We start from the raw sequence: 23795 nt of genomic DNA, 5'->3' as shown, positions 1-23795 counted from the left end.
TTGAATAAAACGTGTCCTGAGGATTTTAAACTTGCAGTTACCCTGGTTTGCAGTTAATTGTGTGCCTGTTCTATTTATGAATCTAAGATTGAATCTGATTATTTATTTTCAGATTGTTTGGGTTTGTTCTGTATGGAAATACAGTATTAATGTTATTTGTGGAGGTCTTAAATTTGATTTTAAAAAACGATTTATTTGGTCCAAGGCTTTAAACCCTTTACTGAAGAATTTTTTGGCATGTCAATGACAAATATTCTTAGAGAGCCTCTGGTAGAATACTTACAATCTATCACCTTTTTCCTTGGTTTTGCAATGAGATTTTTGTTCACACGTTTTTCCACAAAACCTCTAACTATTTGAGACAGTATATTAATAGAAGTCTATGTGAAGTCCCCACAGTTCACAGAAACAAAGGGGTTTGTATATATGTGTACCCTTCTACCAGCACACATCTATTGCTTCAATAATTAAATTACTATGCACCATGTACCCATGTGCATTAAATAGGGAATAATTGATGATGGGCCGTTGAATAATTAGAAAAATAATGTACGCCGAAAGTGGTGATGTGGCCATGATGCAAAGCACATTTTTCTAATAATCCAATGGCCCAGAGTAAATTATTCCACTGATACTACTGTTGCCACACCTCAAGACATAAATCAGCTTATATATTTCAAGCCATTTGTCTGGTTTTAGTATTAAGAATTAATTTCTTCTCCATCTCATCCCAAAACCTCCATTGCTAATTCCAAAACGTCATTTTAGACCAAATAACAGAGACTTGAGCTGTTAAAGGCAGACTAATGCAGTTAATAACTAAGTTATATAAGAGAGAGAGAGAGAGAAATTAAGCATGTTACCTTTCTGAGCCTGTGCATCTATCTCTCAACAGTGTTTGGCAGCAGCATCTCTACAAACAGTAAAACTTTAAGTAAATTTTCTTAACAAACAGTGCCATTGCTACCTCAATTGTGAGAAATGTCATGTTGCTAAACTATTTTACTGATAAAATTTCCAGAGTAGTGCTAACAACATTAGCATGTTTCAGTACTGTAAGTTATGTATGTGAGGGAGAGCGGGAGAGATAGAGTATGTTCTTAACACACATAATAAAACATAATTATTTAGGAAAACTTTTCTTTAACTGTCTTTTTTATCATATTGCATACTATATTCATGTCTCCGACTAGTGTTGTGGGTTTTTCTTATTGTGCTGTTTTAAGACCTTTGAAATAACAGAAATCATTTCCGAAGTGATCTGGACATGTAATGTGTTCCAGAGCTCCCTGGAACTATGTTCGCCATGCGTTTCCCTGAAAATAATTGCACACTTTAGAACATTTGTCAGCCAATCAGATTCAATTATTCAAAGGCCTGTAGTATTATATTATTTAATTGTCCCTTTTCAGTTTCTTCTACTACAACTTTTTTTTTTCATTGTCCTACAATGAAATTTTTTTCCACAAATTCATCCTTTCTTTCATTATCTTCTTCCCTCTCTTCCTTACTAAGGGTAATGTGACGTTCTCGTGCTCTGAGTCTTCCTCAGTTGCTGTGACATTCCTCAGTTCCAAGGCCAGCTTCCTGATGCTCCCTGCAGATTACATTATGGAGAGTCTCTCTGTACGACTGCAGTTCCGTACATGGAATCAGGAAGGGCTGCTGTTCTCAATCCCACTCTCTCGTGATCTGGACACCATTAACCTGCTTCTGCAGCTCAGCCAGGCTAGGCTGCTCCTCTTGCTCTCTGGAGGGCCACAAAACTCTGCTCAGGTTTTTAGCGGTAAGATGTTTATTTATGATTTCCATGCTGTGAAAAACATAGATAGAATTGTTGAATCCTGTCATATAATAGGAATTTACTGCATAATGCTGAATGTCATGTAATTTGACAAAATTTTAATTAAAAATAAAAATAAAAAGCAGAGCTGTATACTGTAGTAAATCAAAACACAGTGTGGACAAGTATCTGTGAATATTTAAGTGCAAATTGACTATTGAAATATGAATTCAGTGTGTCTCTGTTTGGCCTACTGCACAAATTCAAACACGTGTGATGCTCAAAATGGCACAGATTCCATTTGGGAATTTGTAGAGCAACAATAGTTCATCTATTACTATATTTTTGAGATTGTATACTGAATATTTGTAGATGGACATGATGAAGTGATTCAGTCACTTCATCTTTCTTTCATTCTGAGGACTGCCTCATTATTACTGTTTGTTTCAGGTCAGAATTTGAGTGATGGACAGTGGCATTCCATAGCCGTTGAGATCAAGGGACAGAAGGTTTCTTTAACAGTCAACAACCAGAACCCTGTCACTATGGAATTCAGTGGGCTAATTCAGAACATTCAAAGGACTGCCATCTTCATTGGAGGTATAGCATCAGAAATTGAAAAGGCTAGTTTATCCTGATTCTTAGAAAGAGTTGTTGGCTATATTCAAATGCAGAGATCATAACTTTTTTTTTTTTTTTATATGTTATCTACAAAGCTGAGTTCTGAACCAGCCTGATGGCTGTAGGCTAAAAGTGGCTATTACCCTAAACATTTTCTTGAATGCAAGGGACAATTTTCTTCTACTTTATTAACTATAACCTCCATCAACTGAACATTCCTCATATTTCTGAATAAATTACAGGCTTGGCAAGCTGAGCATGTTCTTAGGATATTACATTTCACATGCTGTTATTTCCAAATGTCCTGCTTTTTTCTCGAAGAGTTTTTTTTTTTTTTTTTTTTTATTCAGACAGCTCAAACCACATTCAATTATTGTAGAGGATAAATGCAGTTTCTTTAAAGCTGTTATTGGAATCTTTGATTCAAACTTGCAATGTCTTAACTAAAACCTCTAAATCTCTCATTTTGCTTACTTCGGGGACAATGAAGCTCTGCTGAGATTTTATAAGCTGCTTTGCCTGAATTTCTCAGAACAGAGGTTTTTCTTTGTGCAACTTGGTATTAGTTATGGATGTTGTTTTTGATTTAAAAGACAGTAAGTTGGGATATTTCATTATTTTAGGCTGCCCATTAGACCAGAGTGGTTTCAACTGTGAAAACCCCAACAAAGGATATCAGGGCTGCCTTCGTCTCCTTTTCATAAACAGCCATCCAGTCAACTTCCTTCAGATTCAGCAGGAAAGCCTAAGCAACTTTAGCCAGATTAGCTTTGATGTCTGCAACATACAAGACAGGTCAGTTTTCTCCATTGATTTTCTTGTGTTCAGAAAGGTTTTTTTTTTTTTTTTTTTTTTTTTTTGGTGATTCACTCTCTGTTTCTTGCAATAATGTATGTAGTGATCAAATATGTAATTTGGCTTATAACCAGGCCCAGGTGGAATTTACATAATTTATTTTCCTTTTTTATACACATTTTGGTGGAAAACATGACAATTTATTATCTTAATCCCCTTATACTCATTACAGAATATGCTTAATAAGCTGTCTGTTGCACAAATCTGCAGGATAAGTTACATATGATGATAAAATGCTGGGATGATAATGAGAAATTTTATTGGTAATTAAGCTATTTAAAAACAGAAATGATCACTGCAGTTGAACATGTTTATCCCAACAGGTGTTTGCCCAATCTGTGTGAACACGATGGTCAATGCTTCCAGTCATGGGACCAGTTTTACTGTGACTGTTCTGGAACAGGATACACAGGAGCCACCTGCCACAACTGTGAGTTATGCAAAGCCTCAGAACAATCTATGTCTGCATAATGACTCAGATATGAGCCTGTTTTCACTTTTTTTTTTTACATATAAAAAAATAATAATACAAATTGATAATAATACATTGTCAAAGTTATTATTTTGTATGGGCTAAAATAAATTATTTAAAATATAGTTAAAAAAATTTAAACAGAACCTAGTAATTGTAATCTACAGGTGTCGACATAGTGTGGGATAAAGTACCCTACTAAATGTTTTATTCAATTACTTTAATTCAATTACTCAACTTTGTTGTTAGTTTCACTAAAGTTGGCAAGGTCCATCTTTCCCCATATGATTGTTTTTATCATTCATATAAACTGTATTTATTATTTAAAACTGCACTTATTGGATAAGTCCATTGCTGCTTACTTTTTATCTTTAAATCATTAAGATTATTTAGAGTGTACATAATGCATTACAGCTTCAAGCCTAAGTGTCATGTAACAATGATTTGAAACTGTGCACTCACCAATTTAGCCATTTCATTTTGGCATCCGTGTCTATGATAGTATTTCGAGTAAGCTGTAATTATTTTGGCAGATATGTTTTTACGGTTCCTTGCTGTAATCAAATTTGTCGGATCAATATGTTCTCATCTGCCACCACATGCACCGTTTTATCATACACTCATGACTGTTCATGTTCACTGGAGGAGAGAGAGGCATGACAATGCCATCTGTTAGACGTATTGCTTTAAAAATGTTATATTTCCTTTTTACAAGTCTGTGCAATTCACTGCTGTGCAATTCACCGTCAGCAAAACCAAACATGCAGCAAACTAGCTCATTCTACCACACAGAGGACTTCTCTGTCATGACGATCGGTTCCAAAGTAAATAATAATTACCTCTGTTTGCTAAATGAACTGTTTGAAATGGTTATGCCATTGTTAAGAATATTAATTAAATTTAAATGAAAGAAGACTCATTTGCATGTCAACTCTTTTTATGTGTGACTGATTTAACAGATATCTACTGTTAATGGCATTTAAGCAGAGTGCTCTGTCTGAAGTATACTGCTGAAGAGCAAAGGTTGACACACAATCTATCTTATATGATTACACTTTAAACGTCAAGGCAAGAAAACAATGTTCTTGATCTTACTTTTGTGTTTACTTCCTACAGGCTCAGTATCCCTGTGCCAAGCATGCAGATGTGCCAAAATGCAAGCATTATGTAATTAAGCGCAACATAAAAACAGCAGCAGATTTATTTCCATCATTTCTATGATTCATCATTTTCAGCAATATATGAGCGATCCTGCGAGGCCTTCAGGAAAACAGGAAGCCAGTCGAGTGTGTTTACAATCAACCTTGATGGGAGCGGACCTCTAGAGCACACTCAAGTCAACTGCACCGTGGCAGGTGACTGACCCAATTATGTATACTCAGATTTGCACATTTCTCGACGTAATATACAGTGATGTTCATCATCTTTCACATTATTGAATGATGAAGCTCAAAGCTCAGCACTTTTCATTTACAAACCTGATTCAATGCATGGACAGGTGTGACCTCAGCATGTGTGGGGGACTGTCTGGAGAAATCACACATCTCATTTAGTGAGTTCAGCAGTGTCTAGTTCAGCAGGTTGGATCAGTGTTGGCCAACCTTCCTTTAGGGAGACTCCGATGAGGCAGATCTTTTGCTCAGGCACCACACAAACATCCCTGATTCAGCTAGACAGGATCCAATGATGTACATGATGAGTGTTACCAAGACATTTAGACATTTAGATTATTTACAGTATTTTATATATATATATATATATATATATATATATATATATATATATATATATATATATATATATATATATATATATATATATATATTAAAGTTACATTTGTAGAAAAAAATAAATAAATAAAAAAGTGAAAAGTGAAAAAAAATTAATATACCAAACTACTTGAACCAAAATCTTTTTTACTCAGATGAATGTGAATACCATAATATAGATGCCTCATGATAAATCAGAGTAAATTATTATTTACCTGTCCATAAAAAAATGCAATAAACATAAATTATATATCTGACAGTATTTTACAAAAAAAAAAAAAAAAAATTAAACCATTGTTGTATAATGTAAGGTAACTAACCGTTAAACAATTAAAAGGTTTTTACTGTAGCATAGTCTTTTTCTATAAACATTACAAGTATATTTTGGAACTGATATCTAAAAAAGAGCTCTTTATAACCGGATTTGATATATCAAGACATAGTTTCTACCAAGACATGTGGAGGCAAGCAGATGCATCCTCTATCGCTAGGAACAATGCGTTTTCTCACTTCTCCTGTCAGGTTTCATGACCAATTTCACCGACCTTGGTTTAGGCCTCTGACATTCCTCTCTGCTGCATCAGATGCTAGACTGATTTGTCTCTGTGATAAGACTTTAATACATTATATCATCATGCAGGGAAATTCAAGCCCCATTATGTCAGCAGCAGGGAGAAACGCAGGTGAAAGAAGAAAAAAGTCAAGGAGCATGTCTGCCTGCAGAGACTGGCAGCGCATGCTAGCTGCGACTGATAGCTTCATTTTTCTTAGTTTCATAGGCAGCAGGCTTTGGCTCTGAGGTTATTGGAGCTGCAAGCTGAGCGGAGAAAAGTAAGCACTGGGAAACTGTAATACACTGTGACCACCTGCTGCATGTTGGCGCAGCTAAGTTGGCTTTATTTTACAAAGTTAGCTTTCATTGAGCTTTAGCCAGATTGCAGAGCTAGCTTTTTCACAGTGAATGCATTAAAAGATCCAAAGTCCCAATACAAATAGACCTTTTCTCTCAGGCAACGCCAACAAGCACTGGCACGAAAATCGTTTGAAACTGACCTCAATTACAGGAGCTATTAGCCATGCTAATTCTGCAAGACACCGCAAACCAGAGCCTTTGGACATCGCATTCAGCTATTTCAATTTGCATAAGGGAAGGTGCTAGCGTAGACTACCGTACCCTCATCATTTCACACTCTCCTGAATGAGTGACCTTATGTTCTCTGCTTAATATTTGCATATGACTCCATCACTCTGTTAATCTCTCATTTCCATTCGTGAGCACATAGGGTCGATTGAGTGCAGACTTGAGAGGATTGATACACGATCCGAGTCAATGGGGATTTCAGTCTTTGTTTGTATGTGTGTGTGTGTTTCTTGCACAGAAGATAAAGTTTGGACCGTAGTGGGCCATGATCACATGAGGCCCATCGACATTCAAGGATCTACTCCACGCAGCCCTTTCGTTCTCATCTTCAACTACACCATCTCGCCATACCATCTCCGCTCGCTCGTGACCTCCTCGGAGCACTGCCAACAGGAAGTGAGATATCGTTGCAGGAAGTCTCGGCTTTTTGACACCTGGGGTTGGTCCAGCTTTATTCCTCTAGTCTATCTTATTTTTTTCATGTACTGTAGTCCTAAAATGTTGTTTTTCTTATGAAGTGTGTGATTTATGTTACCTCAGGAATTCTAATCTTCTATATTTGGCTAATATGTTCCAAAGGAACAAAGAAGTACCTCACAGCTAAATGATTCACAACAGTAGGTTATTACAACAGATATTAAAGGGGCTCAAGTGACATGACGACAATGCATGGTGAATGATGATGTTCACTTAAAAAGCGGTTAGAATGTAATTCTTGTCATGCAGGGATGGTTATGGGATGTGATGAGAGCATTTGAATTGCAAAGGTATGCATAAAGTCTTAAAAAAAGATTATACACTGGTACGCTAAATTATTCCATATGTTTTTTCTCACACTGCTTTAATACTTTTGACTTTGCAGGATTGATATGCTTAGGCTTTTAACTGAGTTGGAGGTAACTTATCCTCAAACATCCGGCTCATACTTTAGGTTTTTGATTAAACGGAATGAGATCCAGTGAAGCCTTTGAGCAAAAGATCCACCTTTGATCAAACATCGCTGAAACGGTGAACCTCCAGCACTTTAGACATCTTGCATATCTGATTGCCATTTGTTATTGGCTAAGCTCTTGGCCAGATCTCTGCACTGCTGTGATAGCAGATGTCTGGTCACGCACATTGTAGCAATATTATAATAGCTACTTGACTGACAGGAGTCTCAGAGCCCATTACTGACCAGCAGGGGCAGGAGACCAGATGTCATCATGCATGACTAAATTACTTTAGACTCCAAACATTGTTGTCCTTATTTGCATAATTATTTACTGCCAGATAAGTCAAAAAAAAAAATTTCTTATCCTCTGGGCATTTTGTCCATTTTCAGATGGAACTCCTCTGTCATGGTGGCTGGATAGAGACGGTGTGAAAAGAACATATTGGGGAGGATTTCTGCCTGGGGTCCAGCAGTGCTCTTGTAGTTTGGATGGCAACTGCAGGGACATGAATTATTTCTGCAACTGTGATGCAGACCAAGACACCTGGTAAATCTTAATTTAACAGTGAAACACATTTGGCTTGTGAACGCCCAATGGCCAGTCAAAAACAGCCCAATGACCCTAGCCCAAAATTAAAAATACATAGTTTTATACACTATGGAATAAACATACAGTATTTGTTTTTTATAAAGGACCTCACAAAAGCTTCCTCTATAAGTATCTGTCTCTCAGAAAACATAACATCTAGCACAGTTTTAACATTGGTAAAATATAACATTTTAATACAAGCATTTTAGTCACATTACTTATTTAATATGTCAAACAACCCATGGTGAAAATATCCTTTTAAAAGTAGCCCAATTTCCCACACACATGGTACTGTATGAGCAATTTTCCCTACTTTGTAAGGTAACAGGATTGTTATCTTTCATCAGAAATGAAAGACATTTGAGGCAGATTGCAGAGAATTAGTCGATTAAATTGCTGTATAGGAAGTGCACTTTAAAACCCTTCATTAGTTTTTCTGTTAAAGTGTCCGAGATGCTGCAGAAAAAGCTTAATACTCGCCATAGGGCAAGAATTAATTTTTTTTTAAGCAACAAGTGAGGCACACTCGCTCCTCTGAGGGCAATTTTCTACCTCAGAAAGCGATTAAAAAGACCTTCTCCTAGCCTTTCGCTCATTACCTCATTTCTTGCATATTGTGATTCTCTCATTCTCTTTCTCCTCCTGCAGGGCAAATGATACTGGTGTGCTGTCTTACAAAGACCATTTACCCCTTAGTGAGATCGCCATTGGAGACACAAACCGGACAAACTCACAGGCCGAGCTCCAAATTGGACCGCTGCGTTGCTATGGCGACCGTGGGTGTTTTGTTTACCAAATTTAAAAGGGGAATGGGGGGTAATATGGCTCTCTACAGAATACATTTTCATATTTCAAAATGTGGAAGAGATTGACCTTTTTTATCGAATTCAGTGCAAAATTTGTTTTTCTACACGCTATGTGCTTTCTTGCCCGTCCCTCTGCTGCAGGATTTTTCTGGAACTCTGCATCTTTTTACCAGGAGTCCTCCTATCTGCATTTCCCCACGCTCCAAGCTGAACTGAGTGTCGATATTTCACTCTTTTTCAAAACAAGTGCTCTCTCAGGAGTCTTCTTGGAGAATCTGGGCGTCAGAGACTTCATAAGGCTGGAACTGAGTTGTGAGTTCTTGTTTAAACATAACTTGCAAAAGAAAAAAAAAATCTGCTTTCATTTTTTTTTTTATATCTAAATTCTAAGTATAATTGTAACTCTAGCAAAATTGCATATGAAAAATAACAGTTTTATATAGAAAAAATATATTTTGTTATTTAAATTGTAATGCAAGAGATAAATATATAACATCATAGTAGGGTGATATGTTGGTTTTGTCTGTCCTGAAAATAAGGGTTTCAGCATGTTTGTTGTGAAGAAGTGCTCAGAGGCCTTTTCTGGAAGTACTGTACATTCAGTGAACTTTCAATGAACTTCATTGTAATACTTTTGTTTAAACCACACAGTGTGATTTATTTTATTTTATTTTTTACTTTCTTTCTCAGCTCCATATACAGTGAACTTCACTTTTGACCTAGGGAACGGACCAGTAACCCTTAACGTTCATTCACCTGTATCTTTGAATGATCGTCAGTGGCATTATATTCGTGCTGAACGAAATGTGAAAGAAGCTTCTCTACAGGTTGACTCCCTGCCGCCGAAGCTAAATGAAGCACCACCTGAGAGACCCTACCGTCTTCAGCTCAGCAGTCAACTCTTTGTGGGTGCGCAGACATGTAATCGAGCAAATGTCACTAATAATGAAAAAAAAGAACACTGCAGGAATAACACTACCTTGAGCTAAGAATACTTCTGGGAACATTTGGATAATTTAAATAGAAGGAATCTTTGATCACATTCATAAGTCAGAAACCATGGTGTTGATAAATGTTACAGGGTTGAAGATCAGTGCAAAAACGTTGTTATAGTCCAAGCATTTCACACTCAATTTTGCAACTACAAATATATTTGTGCATAGACTTTGGATTGTCCTTTCAGGTTCTTAAAAGTATTAAATTAATTTTTCTCAAATTTAAGTAAAATCATACATTTCTTAAACGGTGTAAAAATTTATTATTGAGGTCTTAAATTAGGGGATGGAAAAACAGGAATCGCATTAGGGCCTAAAGTGAATATTTAACTTCATTCATTTCTGAATAAATTGAATGAATTCAAGCACTGCACGATTCAAAGTAAAAATGTGACATGTTCTTGTGGCCGTTCTGTGGGCGTGCAGTTTCAAAGCAGTTGCAGTAAGTGAATTCCGCACATTTATATCCAGCTATTGCTTTTGATCATCTGTTCATGAAGTATGACAAAGTTTTAACTTTGGTTTTCTTCATGTAACATGTTCTAGAAGCATATTTGATGTCCCTCATTTGTTTGAGTGAGCAGCTGGAAGTAGTAAAGACCTTTTAAAATAAGTCTTGATGTATTTTCATAATCAAAAGTCCTGTGTTGCACAATAAAAAGCATCTGACATTTAGTTCAACATTTAAAATAAATAAATAAATACATAATTATTAAATAAATACAATTTGAAGTCAACATATTTAAAAACTTATAGTATATTTTGTATTCAAATAATTAATTTAGCTTGTAAGTGTCTCCTTATATCTCTTAAGGAAAAACCTCAGTTTGTTTTATGACAAGAACAATGCTTTTTAGTAAACTTATCTCTGTTAAAAAACATGATCAGGAAATGTTATGCTGTCACTTCCTTAAATACAGTGTCACAAAACAGAGATCATTATTTTGAGAGTTCATAAGAGAATTTAGAGAAATAGACAAATAGCGCATTTACATAAACTTTAGAATATAAGGATAATGTAATGCCATAAAAGCAGGTAAAATTGTAACCTATAAAACGTATTAATGTATAGCGGTGATGAATTGTAAATTGATGTTAAGGTATGATTATATATTAATCAAATATTTAAATTTTTGTTTACACACTAAACAGAGTAAAACTATCAAATAATAATATTAAATTCAGGTAATTAAGTCAGTAGCTCGGACACATATGCCAGATAAATGGAACAGTTTTTCGGAGAATGACACTATTATGGGCTTCAAAAGCCTTGGCTTTCTAATTTACCTATGACAATTAATCATTGTACTCTCCCCATTAGGAGGAACAGCTTCTAGGCAGAGGGGATTTCTGGGCTGCTTACGTTCCCTCACCATTAATGGGGTTACCCTTGACCTGTATGAACGTGCAAAGACCACCCCGGGGGTGAATTCTGGTTGCCTGGGTCACTGCACCAGCGACAGCGTCTGCCATAATGGAGGGAGATGTGTGGAAGAGAGAAGCAGTTACACCTGCGACTGCACGCAGACAGCCTTTGACGGGCCACATTGCAGAACAGGTGAGGTTACGATCGCCTCCGGGCGAGCACGCTTTCATTGGTCTTGTTGCATTAATCAGAAAGAGCTAAATGAAACAGGCACTCTGGATTTAAGCACGCCTCAGATGCCTGTAGCTTTCAAACACCATAATGTTGGCATTCCGGAAAGGCGGAAGAGTTTTTATTGGATTTACACTTTGAAATCACACAATTAGATCAAAGCTTACAGAGAGAAATTAAATCAAGACTTTATAGGAGTTGATTTAATATTGGTTTAATCCAAGGCTTGCCGTGAGCTGTTGGATGTGGCATGAGTCTCACAATAGGAGACGTTTGTGCCAAAAATGTGTATAAAATGAAAGTCAACCCACTATATACTCTATAATATACTCTATAGAAATTTCTCAATTTAATCTGTTTTAGACAACTTTTCGTTTTCTATTATATCAGGAGGTTCGGCCGCCGGTGGATGACAACATGCCCTTGATGGCATATTCACCTTGAATTCCTTGAGGCTGGGCTGACGGCCTTGGCAGAAAAGCTTTAACTGACAAATGGAATTTAATTACAGCGGTCATTCGTCTGCCTCATACCCATCCAGCACCCTGTCAGTCAGATTAGTGATGTAATAGCTTTGTTTCTCTACAATGTGATGTCGCGACAGGTCCGCTCAAGCCACGGCTGTTTACTGCTAACTAGAATAGATGAACTGAAAATGAGAAGAGACAGACAGAATCAGTAGGACACGTCTCCGCCACGGTCTCAGCTGTGGTTGGGGAGGAAACAATACTAATGTTGTGGTTTTTTATCACTCAAGTAATGACAGATGAGACACAAAGTTTGCAAGCAATCTGTATTTGCATAGAGATGATGATGAGGATGATGATGATGATGATATTATTAGTAAAGTTCACCAGGAACTGCTTTCTCTCTTTGTGTCCATCACAGCTCTAGCAGCTTCCTTCGATAGTGGATCTTCAGTCCTGTACACTCTCCAGGAGCCATTTTCCGGAATAATGAATGAGGAAGCCAGAAAATCACCAGCCGGTTTCCATGATGTTGAAGTAACCACATCTCAAGAGAAAGTGTCGTTTGGGTTCTTGACACTTCATGTCCCAGCCTTGATCCTGACAGCACACACTGTGGACCAGGACTATATGGCTGTTATGCTAACAACAAACGGTACTAAGTCATATTCTAAACCATCAAAAAGCTTAAAAAATTTTTTTATTTATTTTTCCTTTGTTTAGTTTAGTCAATATCTTATTTCATTGAGGAGAAGTACAATCCCCACAAGGGGAAAAAATGTTAAAAATAGTAAATGATCTGAAAGAAGTAACAATGCGAATAGGTTTTCTGCAAGCGATAGGTTCAGGGTTAGGGATGGATTAGAAGATATAAGATACTGTTTGGTCAGTATTAAAGTAAAAGAAGTCTATGGAAAGTCCCCACAACTCACGCTGTGTTCTGAAAAAGTTTATTTATTTATTATTATTATTATATTATTATTATTATTATTATTACTATTATTATATGTTAATTTATGTCCCAGCCACATTGTCTTGTTTAAATAAACATTACTTTTAATTTTATTTTAATTCAATTTAAGTTTATTTGTATAGCGCTTTTTACGATACTAATCATTGCAAAGCAACTTTATAGAAAATTTATATTCTACAATATTTAGTTGTAGCTTATCTGTGGTGACTGTCAGTGTATGTGCATATGACAGGAATTTATACAAGAAAAAATAGTACAAGATGTATAGTCAACCAGACGATGAACACTATTAACAGCAATTATTATATGATGCAATCACTCTTGTAGCAATATTTGGTAGTTCTGTATGTTGTTTCAGGGTTACCATCATTTGAGGTCCTCTGAGGGGTTTGCATCATCTCTTCTCATATGTTCTGGATCCAGACTGGAGCCTGTGTAAATCCTAGTTACCTAGTTAATCCTGGAGCATGATGGGTTGTAGCGTGGTATAAGGCTAGTTAGGTACGCACGAGCTAAACCATTTAGGGCCTTATAGGCAAGTAATAATAATTTGTAACTGATATGGAACTTAATAGATAGCCAGTGCAGAAACTGTAAAATTGGGGTAATATGATCATATTTTCTTGACCTGGTAAGGACTCTAGCCGCTGCATTTTGGACTACCTGTAGTCCAGTCTAGAGGTCATGAATGCATGAACTAGCTTTCCTGCATCAGAAACAGGTAAAATGTAGCTTGGCAAATATATAGTCGAGAATCATCAGCATAACAGTGGAAACTAATCCCATATTTTCTAATAATATTACCAAGGGGCAACATGTATACTGAAAATAGCAGAGGACCTAGGACAGATCCCTGTGGCACTTCATATTTTACTGGTGATAAATGAGATGACTCCCCATTTAAATAAACAAAATGGTAGCGATGGGACAGGTAGGATCTAAACCATCTTATAGCCTGCCCTTGAATACCTGTATAGTTTTTTAATCGATCTATGAGTATGTCATGATCTATGGTGTCAAACGCAGCACTTAGATCAAGTAAAACTAGCAATGAGATGCAGCCTTGATCTGACGCAAGAAGTAAGTAATTTGTAATTTTAACAAGTGCAGTTTCTGTGCTATGGTGGGACCTGAAATTCTTCATACAGATATTTTTTTTTTTTTCAGGAAGGAGCACAATTGAGCAGACACAACTTTTTCTAAAATTTATACATAAATGGAAGATTTGAAGTGGGCCTATAATTTGCCAGTTCACTAGGATCTAGTTGTGGCTTCTTAAAAAGAGGCTTAATAACCGCCAGCTTGAATGGTTTTGGGATGTGACCTAAAGATAATGCTGAGTTAATAATATTGAGAAGGGGTTCTTCGGCTACAGGTAACAACTCTTTCAGTAATTTAGTCGGTTACAGGATCTAATAAACACATTGTTCACTATCAGAAAAAAAAAATCTATCAATATTCTATTTTTCTAAAGCTAAGTATGAATTTTATCAAGTTGGTGTTTGTATGCATGCTACATTTATTCCAAAATACAAACTGAAGGCAGTATCAGTTTAAACAATATATTTCATTTGTTAATTTATGTAAATTTTTGGGGTCATCATTAATCAGAGCTCAGTAAATATTGGTCACAGATCCAGAGATTTACTTAAAATTTTGCCAAGCTAATTACTCACTAAAAACTTGCACAATCATGTTTTCTGGTTATTTTAAGTCTTATTTTGCCATTACAACATGGTTATATCTAAATGTGCAAGTTGCTTATTTGCTTTTTTAAATCAGTCTTCCCCTTAACGCCATTATATCATTCACACTAATTCACAAATGCACATGAACACAAGAGGTGGGATTTATAGCATGAACCAATCACGGCCGAACATAACCAGTCAAATCCAATGATACAGTGATGAGGCATTGCCTTCTCTCATGTGACTATCCCTCATTCCTTAACATTTTAATCACGATTAATCATAATATTGTCTGCAATTGATGGCATTATTTTCCATTAAACTAATAATGCATTTAAAAGTAGTGTATTGTGCACTTTTTCTCATTTAAAAGTAGGCCTCCTGCTATATGAAAAGTGTAATAACATTTGGTTTGCAAACACTTTAAATAGATAAGGTGCTTTGTAGTAGCAGTTAAAATATTTATTGCAGTCTAAATATCAACTTATAACATTAATGTTATTAAATTAAATATAAAAGAAGCCATTTGTCACTGTCAGGACATTAACATTTTTATTGAAAATATTTTATAGTTCGTTATAGAAAATATTTTATAGTTTGTTATATAAAAACAAGTTATGCTCATAGTCCAGAGCCTCTTTCATAACATTATATGACATCATGTTGAGTAAAAGACAGAGTGAATCTCCCTTAATTCAGAACTTTATTTTTTGTAAATAAGTACCTAATTTATATAAGACGCTGCCATTTACCTTTAATCAGGCTCTTGTTAAACAAACATTTTACTTCAATTAAAATTCATTCAAACATTTATAAAGTAGTATCCAGAGTTGAGCTGACTAGTATTAGAAGGATGGTGGTCACAAGTAAAACCATGGTCCTCATTGAGATAAAAAGAAAAGTAACTTATAAAATTACATTTAACAGGAACACACAGGAGCCAAGACAACAGCGGACAGAATTGAGAACACTAAAGACAGACACTGATTTTTTCAGCCAGCATCACTACAGAGCCTATAATGCTCTCATATCACATGACTTTATAACAATTCTGTGACACATCTGAATGGATCAAGCTGCTTGCGCTGTTTATCACTTGTAAATAGTGGCAGAAGTGCGACGCACGTTCTTTAGTGCTGTGCGGGTGATGCTCTGCTTTAATACGCGGCTAGTGGATGCATCCGTAATTTAAGAACGGCACCTAATATTCGGGGAGGTCTCCTTCACTTTGGAGAATGGAATGTCCCAGTGCACCTGATGGCCAGTAGGCAATCGTGGACCCCCCAGACCTCTGGGCCCAATATGCACCCTCTGTCACCCTTTTCCCCCGACTAGCAACACCCCTGCTTGCAACCAATGACTCATCACCATTTACAGCACTCTTTCACACCTCTATTTTTTCCAATTAGTGAAAAATAATTTGTCACCATCTCATCAAGAAAACACATGGCTGGTTAACATGTCTCGCACAGCAGATAGCAATACATATCATTTTTTTTTTTTTTTTACATGGATGGATAAAAAAGAGAGAAAGGTAATAAAAAGAAAGACGTACTGAGGAGAGGAGCAGGAAATGCAGAACATAAAAAATAATTAATTACAGAAATTATTGTCAGAATAGTAGAATAGTATAATTTTTCAGCTCAAGTCAGTCCAATGTTGATTCAATACAGCTCAATAACAGAAGACAATATGATATCATTAATCAGCTCAACTTGGTTCAAGTTTCATTCTCATCTGATAGTCAGTGCAGTCAAATCAATATTATCACTGAATGTTAATTATCTTTTAAACCACAACTGAGAAAAGGGAAGGCTTGTAGATGGAGTTAGTCATGTTACACCTACAAGAAAAGTAATAATTCACATGAGAACTTTTCAAGTGCAGAGGTGATTGCAAAGACTTGTTTGTTCCTGTTATCCCAAATGACTGTTAAACATGTTCAAGCATTCATAAATCACAAATTGTTAATAGCAGTGATATGACAGAACATACAATTAATGTACAGTCTTATTTTCTAGAGTGTTATTGTCTATTTTGGGAAATATTGGTTTGCAGTTGCACATAAAAAAACGCCTATTTTATTTTTATTTATTTAGCTTCCATTCAAAAGCTTAGAGTCTGTAAGATTTGTTTATGTTTTTAGAAGAAGTGAATTTAGTCTCTTATGTTCATCAAGACTTTATATGGCATTTATTTGACAAATATTATCAACATTTAATGGTTTTATATTATTTTCATATACTTTAAAATGTAATTTATTTACTGTTATGCATTCTTGTGAATTTTCAACATCATTACTCCAGTCTTTAGTTACATGATCCTTCAGAAATCATTCTAATGATTTCTAGTTCCAGTTCTTATCATTATTAATGTTTAATATAATTGTACAGCTTTTGTGTGTGTGTGTGTGTGTTTGTGTGAAACTGATACAGGATTTCTACATTTATTTGATTGAAATACAGTAAATAAATATACATAAAACATTGAATGTCAAGTCGCAGTGCTGTATACAGATTGTTTCAAAGCACAAGTGTTGATGTTGCGGAATTAATTAATGAAATAAGTTCATTTCAGCTTTAAGCAGCTCTACAGAACACAGCAGTGTCAATATTCAGCTCAAGACATGTCAACGTTGATTCAATTTAATTCAGTGAAGACGTTCAATTATGAAATCTATTCTGTTTAGCTATAAAGCAGCTACAGAGAAGACAGTAATGTCATTATCCCGCTGAATTCAGTTCAAAGAAAATAAGTAGACAGGACAGAAATAAATACAGAATGCTAGTGTTAGAGGGTCATTTTTTTTATCAAGAAAAAACAAGTAGATATATTTAAAAAAAAGAACAGAACATTAGCGTTAGAGGTTCTTTTTTAATAAATACAAAGAAAACAAGTCAAAATAACAGAAATAAAAATTCAGAACGCTGGTGTTAGAGGGTCTTTTTTAATAAATAAAAAGAAAAAAGGCAAAAGAATTGAAAATGCTTATGTTAGAGGGTTATTTTTATAATAAATAAAAATAAAACAAATTGAAAGAATAGAAAATGCTAGTGTTAGAGGGTTATTTTTATAATAAATAAAAAAGAAATCAAGTAGATAGAATAAAAAAGGAATAGGAATAGGAAACATTAGTGTTAGTCTTTTTATATTCATCAATATTTTATTATGATCACTAAACATGATCAATCGTTTTCCTATGCAGACAATTTCCTACATATTTATTCTAGTGTAATATTTCTTGTATCAACATACCATCATTTATTCTTACTTAACTGAATGATTTCAACTCAATATTTCTTGTCCATTCATTTCTTTCTTCGATTATTAGCCATGAAAAAGATCACGGTGATACAAAAACACTTGAGTCTTGAACACCCTGTTGGAATTTGTATAGCAACCCATTACTCTGTAAATTTAAAACATTTATTCTCCTTGTCATGTTACAACTCTGCATTTATTGTACCGAACAAATACCTTATGACTTTAAGTCAATAGCTTTTACTTTGATTTCCCAGGCAGCCTGCAAATACAATACTTTTTGAACAAAGAAAAACAAACAGAAACGTTCAGCCCAGTGTCATCGAGTCTAGCAGACGGACGGTTCCACTGGGTCAAAATCAATCGAAAGGGGCGAGAGCTCCTTGTCCAGGTGAGTTTTAACACAGTGGTCAGTATCTGATTTTTAAAGAAGTGTTACTTAACCTCCTATACTCAACTACAGGAATTAGATTGGATGACTTTTCTGCTTGTCTGATAACTTATCTGAAATTTTAAAGGTCTTGAAACATATAAATGATATTTCTAAAAGCATGTCATAGCGATTTTTTTCTTCTTCTTTTTTCTGTGACTGATTCAAATCTATTACTGGTATCAATCTTTCCCAAGTTATCCGCCATTATCTGTCCCCTTCCAGATTGACAACACAATAACCCAGCAGTACAGCCTGTCTCCTGGCTCTGGTCTCGGCCCGGCGAGGTCAGTGATTCTGGGGAGAATCCAAGGTGAGCTTCTGACAGGCTTTTGAAGAGGACTCCATTTCTTCATGTTTCACACATTTCTATTTCACTGATGTGGCGTCAGGCGTATGAATCCAGGCAGGTTAGGACAGGGAGGGTGGTTGTCTGGGTAGGGAGGCACACTTTTGACAGCGCCGTCACAGGTGAGTTGCCAAGTCAAAGCCAAATGGAATGCCTCAGTGTTGCCTAGGAGACCATTTCTTTTTACCTGGTAGCCAATAAGGAGGGTCTGAAAGTGGCACGAACCCCAGTGCTTTGATAGAGGCAAGTGAACATGTAATACAAATTAGCAATAAAGCACACAAAGAACTAAAACAAGCCCCTTTTAATCTCATTAGTCATTACAGATGCAAAAGGAACCTGCATTGAATGTGCTGATTTAATCTGTTTTAGAAAGGCTTTGTAGACACTAAAAAAGGGACTTGAGTAATATAATAATGAAGGTTATTAAGCAGATTAGAGGTTACTTGTGTGATTTTGCAGTCGGCTCCTTTTAAAATGAAAGCTGTGGAGTGGTTACATAAACAGTTTAACAGTTGACTTTGAATTTATTTAAAGCGAAATGCATATTTACTCTCCTTGTCTCCCATTAGTCAGACAAACAAAATTTCACTTCAAAACCATGCCATTTGTTGAGCCAAAGTCACTAACAGTGCCTTGTTTTGGTTACTCTTAATCAGAAGAGTAAACATAGAAATGGTTTATTTATAGAGTAGATTAGCATTTAAAAAAATAATAATAATAATTTTATTTAAAAAAAAAACAGCAAGATTGCACTAAATTGGTCAAAAGTGAATGTAAAGACTTTTCTAAATCATCAAATATATATAAAAAAAATTATATCAATTTCTGAAGACTTGAGTAACGGATGCTTCTAATTCAGCTTTGCTTTCATAGAAATAAATTACTTTTTATATGACATTAATAGTTAATTTAAATTGTAGTAACATTTTTACTCTATTATTGATTAAGGTTTGGTGAGCAAAAGAGACTTCTTTGAAAAACATCTTACTGAAAAACATTCTGTCTCCAAACTTTTGAATAGCAGTGTCGTTGTCTCTGCATATTAAACTGGCATGGGATAATGTATTTTTACATGTAAATATTACACACATCACATTTAAGTTCAGTTGCTCAATTCTTTTTCTTGTTTCAGGTATTGACATTACTGATAAGGAACTGGTTCAGGCTGGATTGAGAGGGTTTATTGGCTGCTTGTCCTCCCTGCAGTTCAATCTGGCTACCCCTCTGAAGGCAGCCCTGCAAAACAGCCAAAGCCCATTAGTTACTGTTATCGGCCGTCTGGAAGCATCAAGTTGTGGGACGGTATCCAGCTCAAACACTTTGAGCGACACACACATACGGTCAGGTAAATGTTCCTTTTATATAGTTTCCACACTGCATGAGACTCAAAAGCAAATGTTCTTCAGCCTGCAGAAAAGAATCACAAAAGCCAGTTCATTGTCTTCCTCTCACTCTCAATCTCCGTTTGCAGATGACTCAGCAAAAACAGATCGAGGCAAAGATCCACTGAAAAAGGCTGATCAAAATGACTTGGCAGTAATAGGAGGTATAGATCCCCATGATATTGTGCTCTAGGAAAAAACTTTTCAAAATAATATTCGGATCTGACAAGTAATAAACCATCCTTAGAAATTAACAGCCTCATACATCTTTAGTTATGGCATATCAGATTTATTTCATGCTGTGCTCATTTTTTCCACTGCAGCACTGCATTGTAAAGCGATCAATATACATTTGCAAAGCCATACCATTGCATTCAAAATAGTGAACCAATGTAATTTATTAATCTTTAGCATGTTTTAATTTTTCCATGCCACCTCTTCGTTTATCTAATGAACAGGAGTAGTGGCTGCAGTGGTGTTCATCACCCTCTGTGCGTTGGCCTTCATTATCCGCTTCCTGTATCGTCACCGACGGACTCCAGCACCCCCCGTAATCACCGGAAAGATACACCGACCCAGCATGGAGCATCCTCCGTACCGGGCTGCACTGGACCTGCACAAACCCAACCATGACAGCAAAGAATACTACATCTGACCTCGCCATCTCGTGCCTGGCTTTAATCGAACAGCCTGTTGCCAGTGTACATGCTGACAAACTCACCACACTGTATTATCTACACTGCAAGCTGAGCAGCCAATCAGAGGCCAGCAATGACCCAACAGGCACAAGACATTTTTGTTTGTTTGCTTATTTTCTACGAAGAGAGTCAAGCTTACGTGAAAGTAAGCTTGCGCTGGCCTCCTGGATGATGACAGAGCTGTATATTGTTATTTTACGGGCATAATAATAGGTTGTACATGCACAGCACACACACTTTCCAAGCAAACAGCACAGCAGGAGGGCTGAAGCATCACTCTGAATTGTCTTTATTCAGTGTGCCTGCTCAAACCTGTCTGTCTCAGAGCCTGCATATACAGTGGGCTTAAGCTAATGGACTAAAACCCCTGCGGGGAGGATTCTGAGAGAACGGTTATGTGGCAGAGCGGCAGACCTTCCCAGATGTTGTTTTTAAAGGATCGATCAATGCTCAACATGTCCCAAAAAAAAAAACAACAACTAAAGATTAAAGACATCTGCATCCGACAACCACGCATTTGATCCTGAAACTATTGACTGGTGCAAGGAGCCACTAAAGGCTGGGATTAACCACCAAAGGACTATAAGAATATATCAGTGGCGGCTGAGGGATGGAATACAAGTCATTTTTGTGTATCCCAATACCCATGGGCCGGGCACATTCAGGCAGTTTAATTCTCTTTCCCACCGTAATCGAGCTGGTCTCACCACTGAGCGTACCCAGCATGCCCTGTGAATGAAATCTCGTCCCTACTGAAGTGCATTATATCTCCTGACTAGAAAAAAAAAAAAACAATACACACACACACAGACAAAAAAAAAAAGGAAAAAACACTTGCTTTCTATTGAGAATTAATTCTATGGCTGTTTTTTTTAATTAATACTGTAAATTAATGGTGTACATACATTTCATAATTATATTTAATAAATGGAGCTTTCTATGAGCTTATGAGTGCAGATGACCAATGGTTCTGGTATATTTATGCAGAAATGATCATTTGTATGGCAATGTATGGAATACTGCACTCAGGCTCAACATAATGATTGTTTCTGCTTCTTAATAAGGGCCATACAATTATAAAATTGAGAATTTTATATTGCATTTTTAATATATATCCGAGATACTTCTGTCAACTGTTGCAAAAATGTCTCATAATGGCCCCAGACCAGCAGACTATCCTTATTTTTGAGCCCTAGTGGATTGCCTTACTACTCTTATTATTTCTGCAGTGTATAGTATGTTTACTGTGCATTTTTTATATCCATGTAACACAACCTGGCAAAATGTGCAGTATACAACAGAGCACATTGCGCTTCTACAGTGCAGTCTGTTTGACCTTCTATTTCCTGTGTGTCAAATGAACTGATAGTAATATAAGCCAAGATGGAGAAGGAAAAGGAGAGAGCGAATCGATTGTGAACCCTTAGGATACTGTGGTAATGAAACAACTTCTCTTGGCCATCTGCTGTAACAGGTAGGCTGTAGACAAAGCCAAACAACACCTCTCAAGGCAGGATGCACCTGATTGTCTGACATAAACAATGATCACACCTTCAAAACAAGCCCTCTGTTATAGGCAGCTTCACAATATGTGAACACACTTGACTGAAGTTAGACTACCAATCAAAGTGTGGTCTGAAAAACTTTTGAACTTGCTGGTAGCTGTATGCTTTGCTCTGTATGTTGTTGTTCCAGCCTCGTCACAGAAATAGAAGCCATTTCTAAAATACAAACTTCTCATGTCGCCGTTGCGTCTGTTTTAGGACAAAAACTTTGATTATCATGGAAAAGATACCTTGTGTCGTGGCATCACTTTTAGTTATGACACGATTTAAGAAAACATTTCTTATTACTATTATCAGTGTTGAAAACCGATGTGCTGCTTTACATTTTTGGCCTTTGAGGCCTTCAAGGCTATTTACATTAACAGTTGCTTTTTCTATAAAAATAAAAATGCACGGAGCAATGCCGTCTTTTCAACATTGATAATAATAAGAACGATTATTCAAATATTATCTTTTTACTGTATTTTTCATCAAATAAATACAGCCTTACATAGGCGGAAGGCTAAGCTTAGCTGAAATGCCACTAATTTGACAAAAATGCCCCTGCATAAACAAATTAAATCTATTTAGTCTGTTGCTAACAAAGTGAAAATAAATAAACAGTGTCGGCATTAAATTAACTCAATTCAATTCAAGTTTATTTGTATAGCGTTTTTTACAATACAAATCGTTACAAAGCAACTTTACAGAAAATTATGTTTCTACAATATTTAGTAGTAGCTTATAAGTGGTGACTGTCAGTTTGTGCGCGCATGACAGGATTTTTAGAAAAATTTATACAAGACGTAGTCGGCCAGACGATGAACATTATTAATATTATTAATAATTATTATATGATGCAGTCACACTAAGAAAATTAATTAAGATCTGCTCATGTTGCACCGTATTCCATTTGAGGTGTTTTTACAGTGTTGCGCATTTTAACCAATCACACACAATTCAGCTGAGCTTAGGAATGCCATGGCCAATCAGAGGCGTTCAGATAAGTCACAGCTGAAGCTGATTTGGTTCACCCTCTGCCTATGCGTGGAGAGCATAAAAGTCTTTGTCCAAAGATATTTAAAAATCTGTGTGATTATTTAACATATGATGAGTAAATAACTTACCTTTTTATGATTCCATGTCTTTTTTGAAATTAAGATGTGAAAAAAAAGTATGTAAAAAAATGTCTAAAAATGCACAAAGGATGTGTGGATGAAGCATCTCTACGTTTCACATGACTAACTTGTTCTGCTCTTTTCTCTGAGCGAGATAAAAGGAAAACAGAGCATGTGGTGAAAAAAAAAAATATATATATATATATGTAGATTGAATTATCGATGAGCCCAAATTCAATTCTCCCCCAGTATGAGTGGATATCGTGAGAAAAGTCAAACCTGAAAATGCAGCATGTAGAAAAATCTGAAAGTGGGTTTCC

General features: G+C 36.0%; 1 protein-coding gene across 1 annotated transcript in view; it reads left to right on the top strand.

The window, feature by feature from the left end:
- LOC113110831 (contactin-associated protein-like 5) overlaps nucleotides 1-21774 on the top strand; it is a 70320-nt gene extending 48546 nt beyond the window's left edge. Inside the window, exons 8-24 of the mRNA XM_026275043.1 lie at nucleotides 1516-1786; nucleotides 2234-2383; nucleotides 3028-3199; nucleotides 3583-3689; nucleotides 4967-5086; nucleotides 6880-7080; nucleotides 7966-8122; nucleotides 8813-8940; nucleotides 9112-9282; nucleotides 9661-9879; nucleotides 11287-11523; nucleotides 12451-12684; nucleotides 18209-18342; nucleotides 18607-18694; nucleotides 19866-20078; nucleotides 20205-20279; nucleotides 20574-21774. Coding sequence (XP_026130828.1) covers nucleotides 1516-1786; nucleotides 2234-2383; nucleotides 3028-3199; nucleotides 3583-3689; nucleotides 4967-5086; nucleotides 6880-7080; nucleotides 7966-8122; nucleotides 8813-8940; nucleotides 9112-9282; nucleotides 9661-9879; nucleotides 11287-11523; nucleotides 12451-12684; nucleotides 18209-18342; nucleotides 18607-18694; nucleotides 19866-20078; nucleotides 20205-20279; nucleotides 20574-20770 — 2874 coding nt within the window. The 3' untranslated portion in view covers nucleotides 20771-21774. The remainder of the gene's footprint in view (nucleotides 1-1515; nucleotides 1787-2233; nucleotides 2384-3027; nucleotides 3200-3582; nucleotides 3690-4966; nucleotides 5087-6879; nucleotides 7081-7965; nucleotides 8123-8812; nucleotides 8941-9111; nucleotides 9283-9660; nucleotides 9880-11286; nucleotides 11524-12450; nucleotides 12685-18208; nucleotides 18343-18606; nucleotides 18695-19865; nucleotides 20079-20204; nucleotides 20280-20573) is intronic.
- The last annotated feature ends 2021 nt before the right edge of the window (nucleotides 21775-23795 follow it).

Source organism: Carassius auratus, chromosome 11 (assembly GCF_003368295.1).
Source record: "Carassius auratus strain Wakin chromosome 11, ASM336829v1, whole genome shotgun sequence".
In the NCBI taxonomy this organism is placed as follows: domain Eukaryota; kingdom Metazoa; phylum Chordata; class Actinopteri; order Cypriniformes; family Cyprinidae; genus Carassius; species Carassius auratus.
The sequence above is the reverse complement of the archived record's forward strand: the minus strand, read 5'-3'. Positions and strand labels throughout refer to the sequence as shown.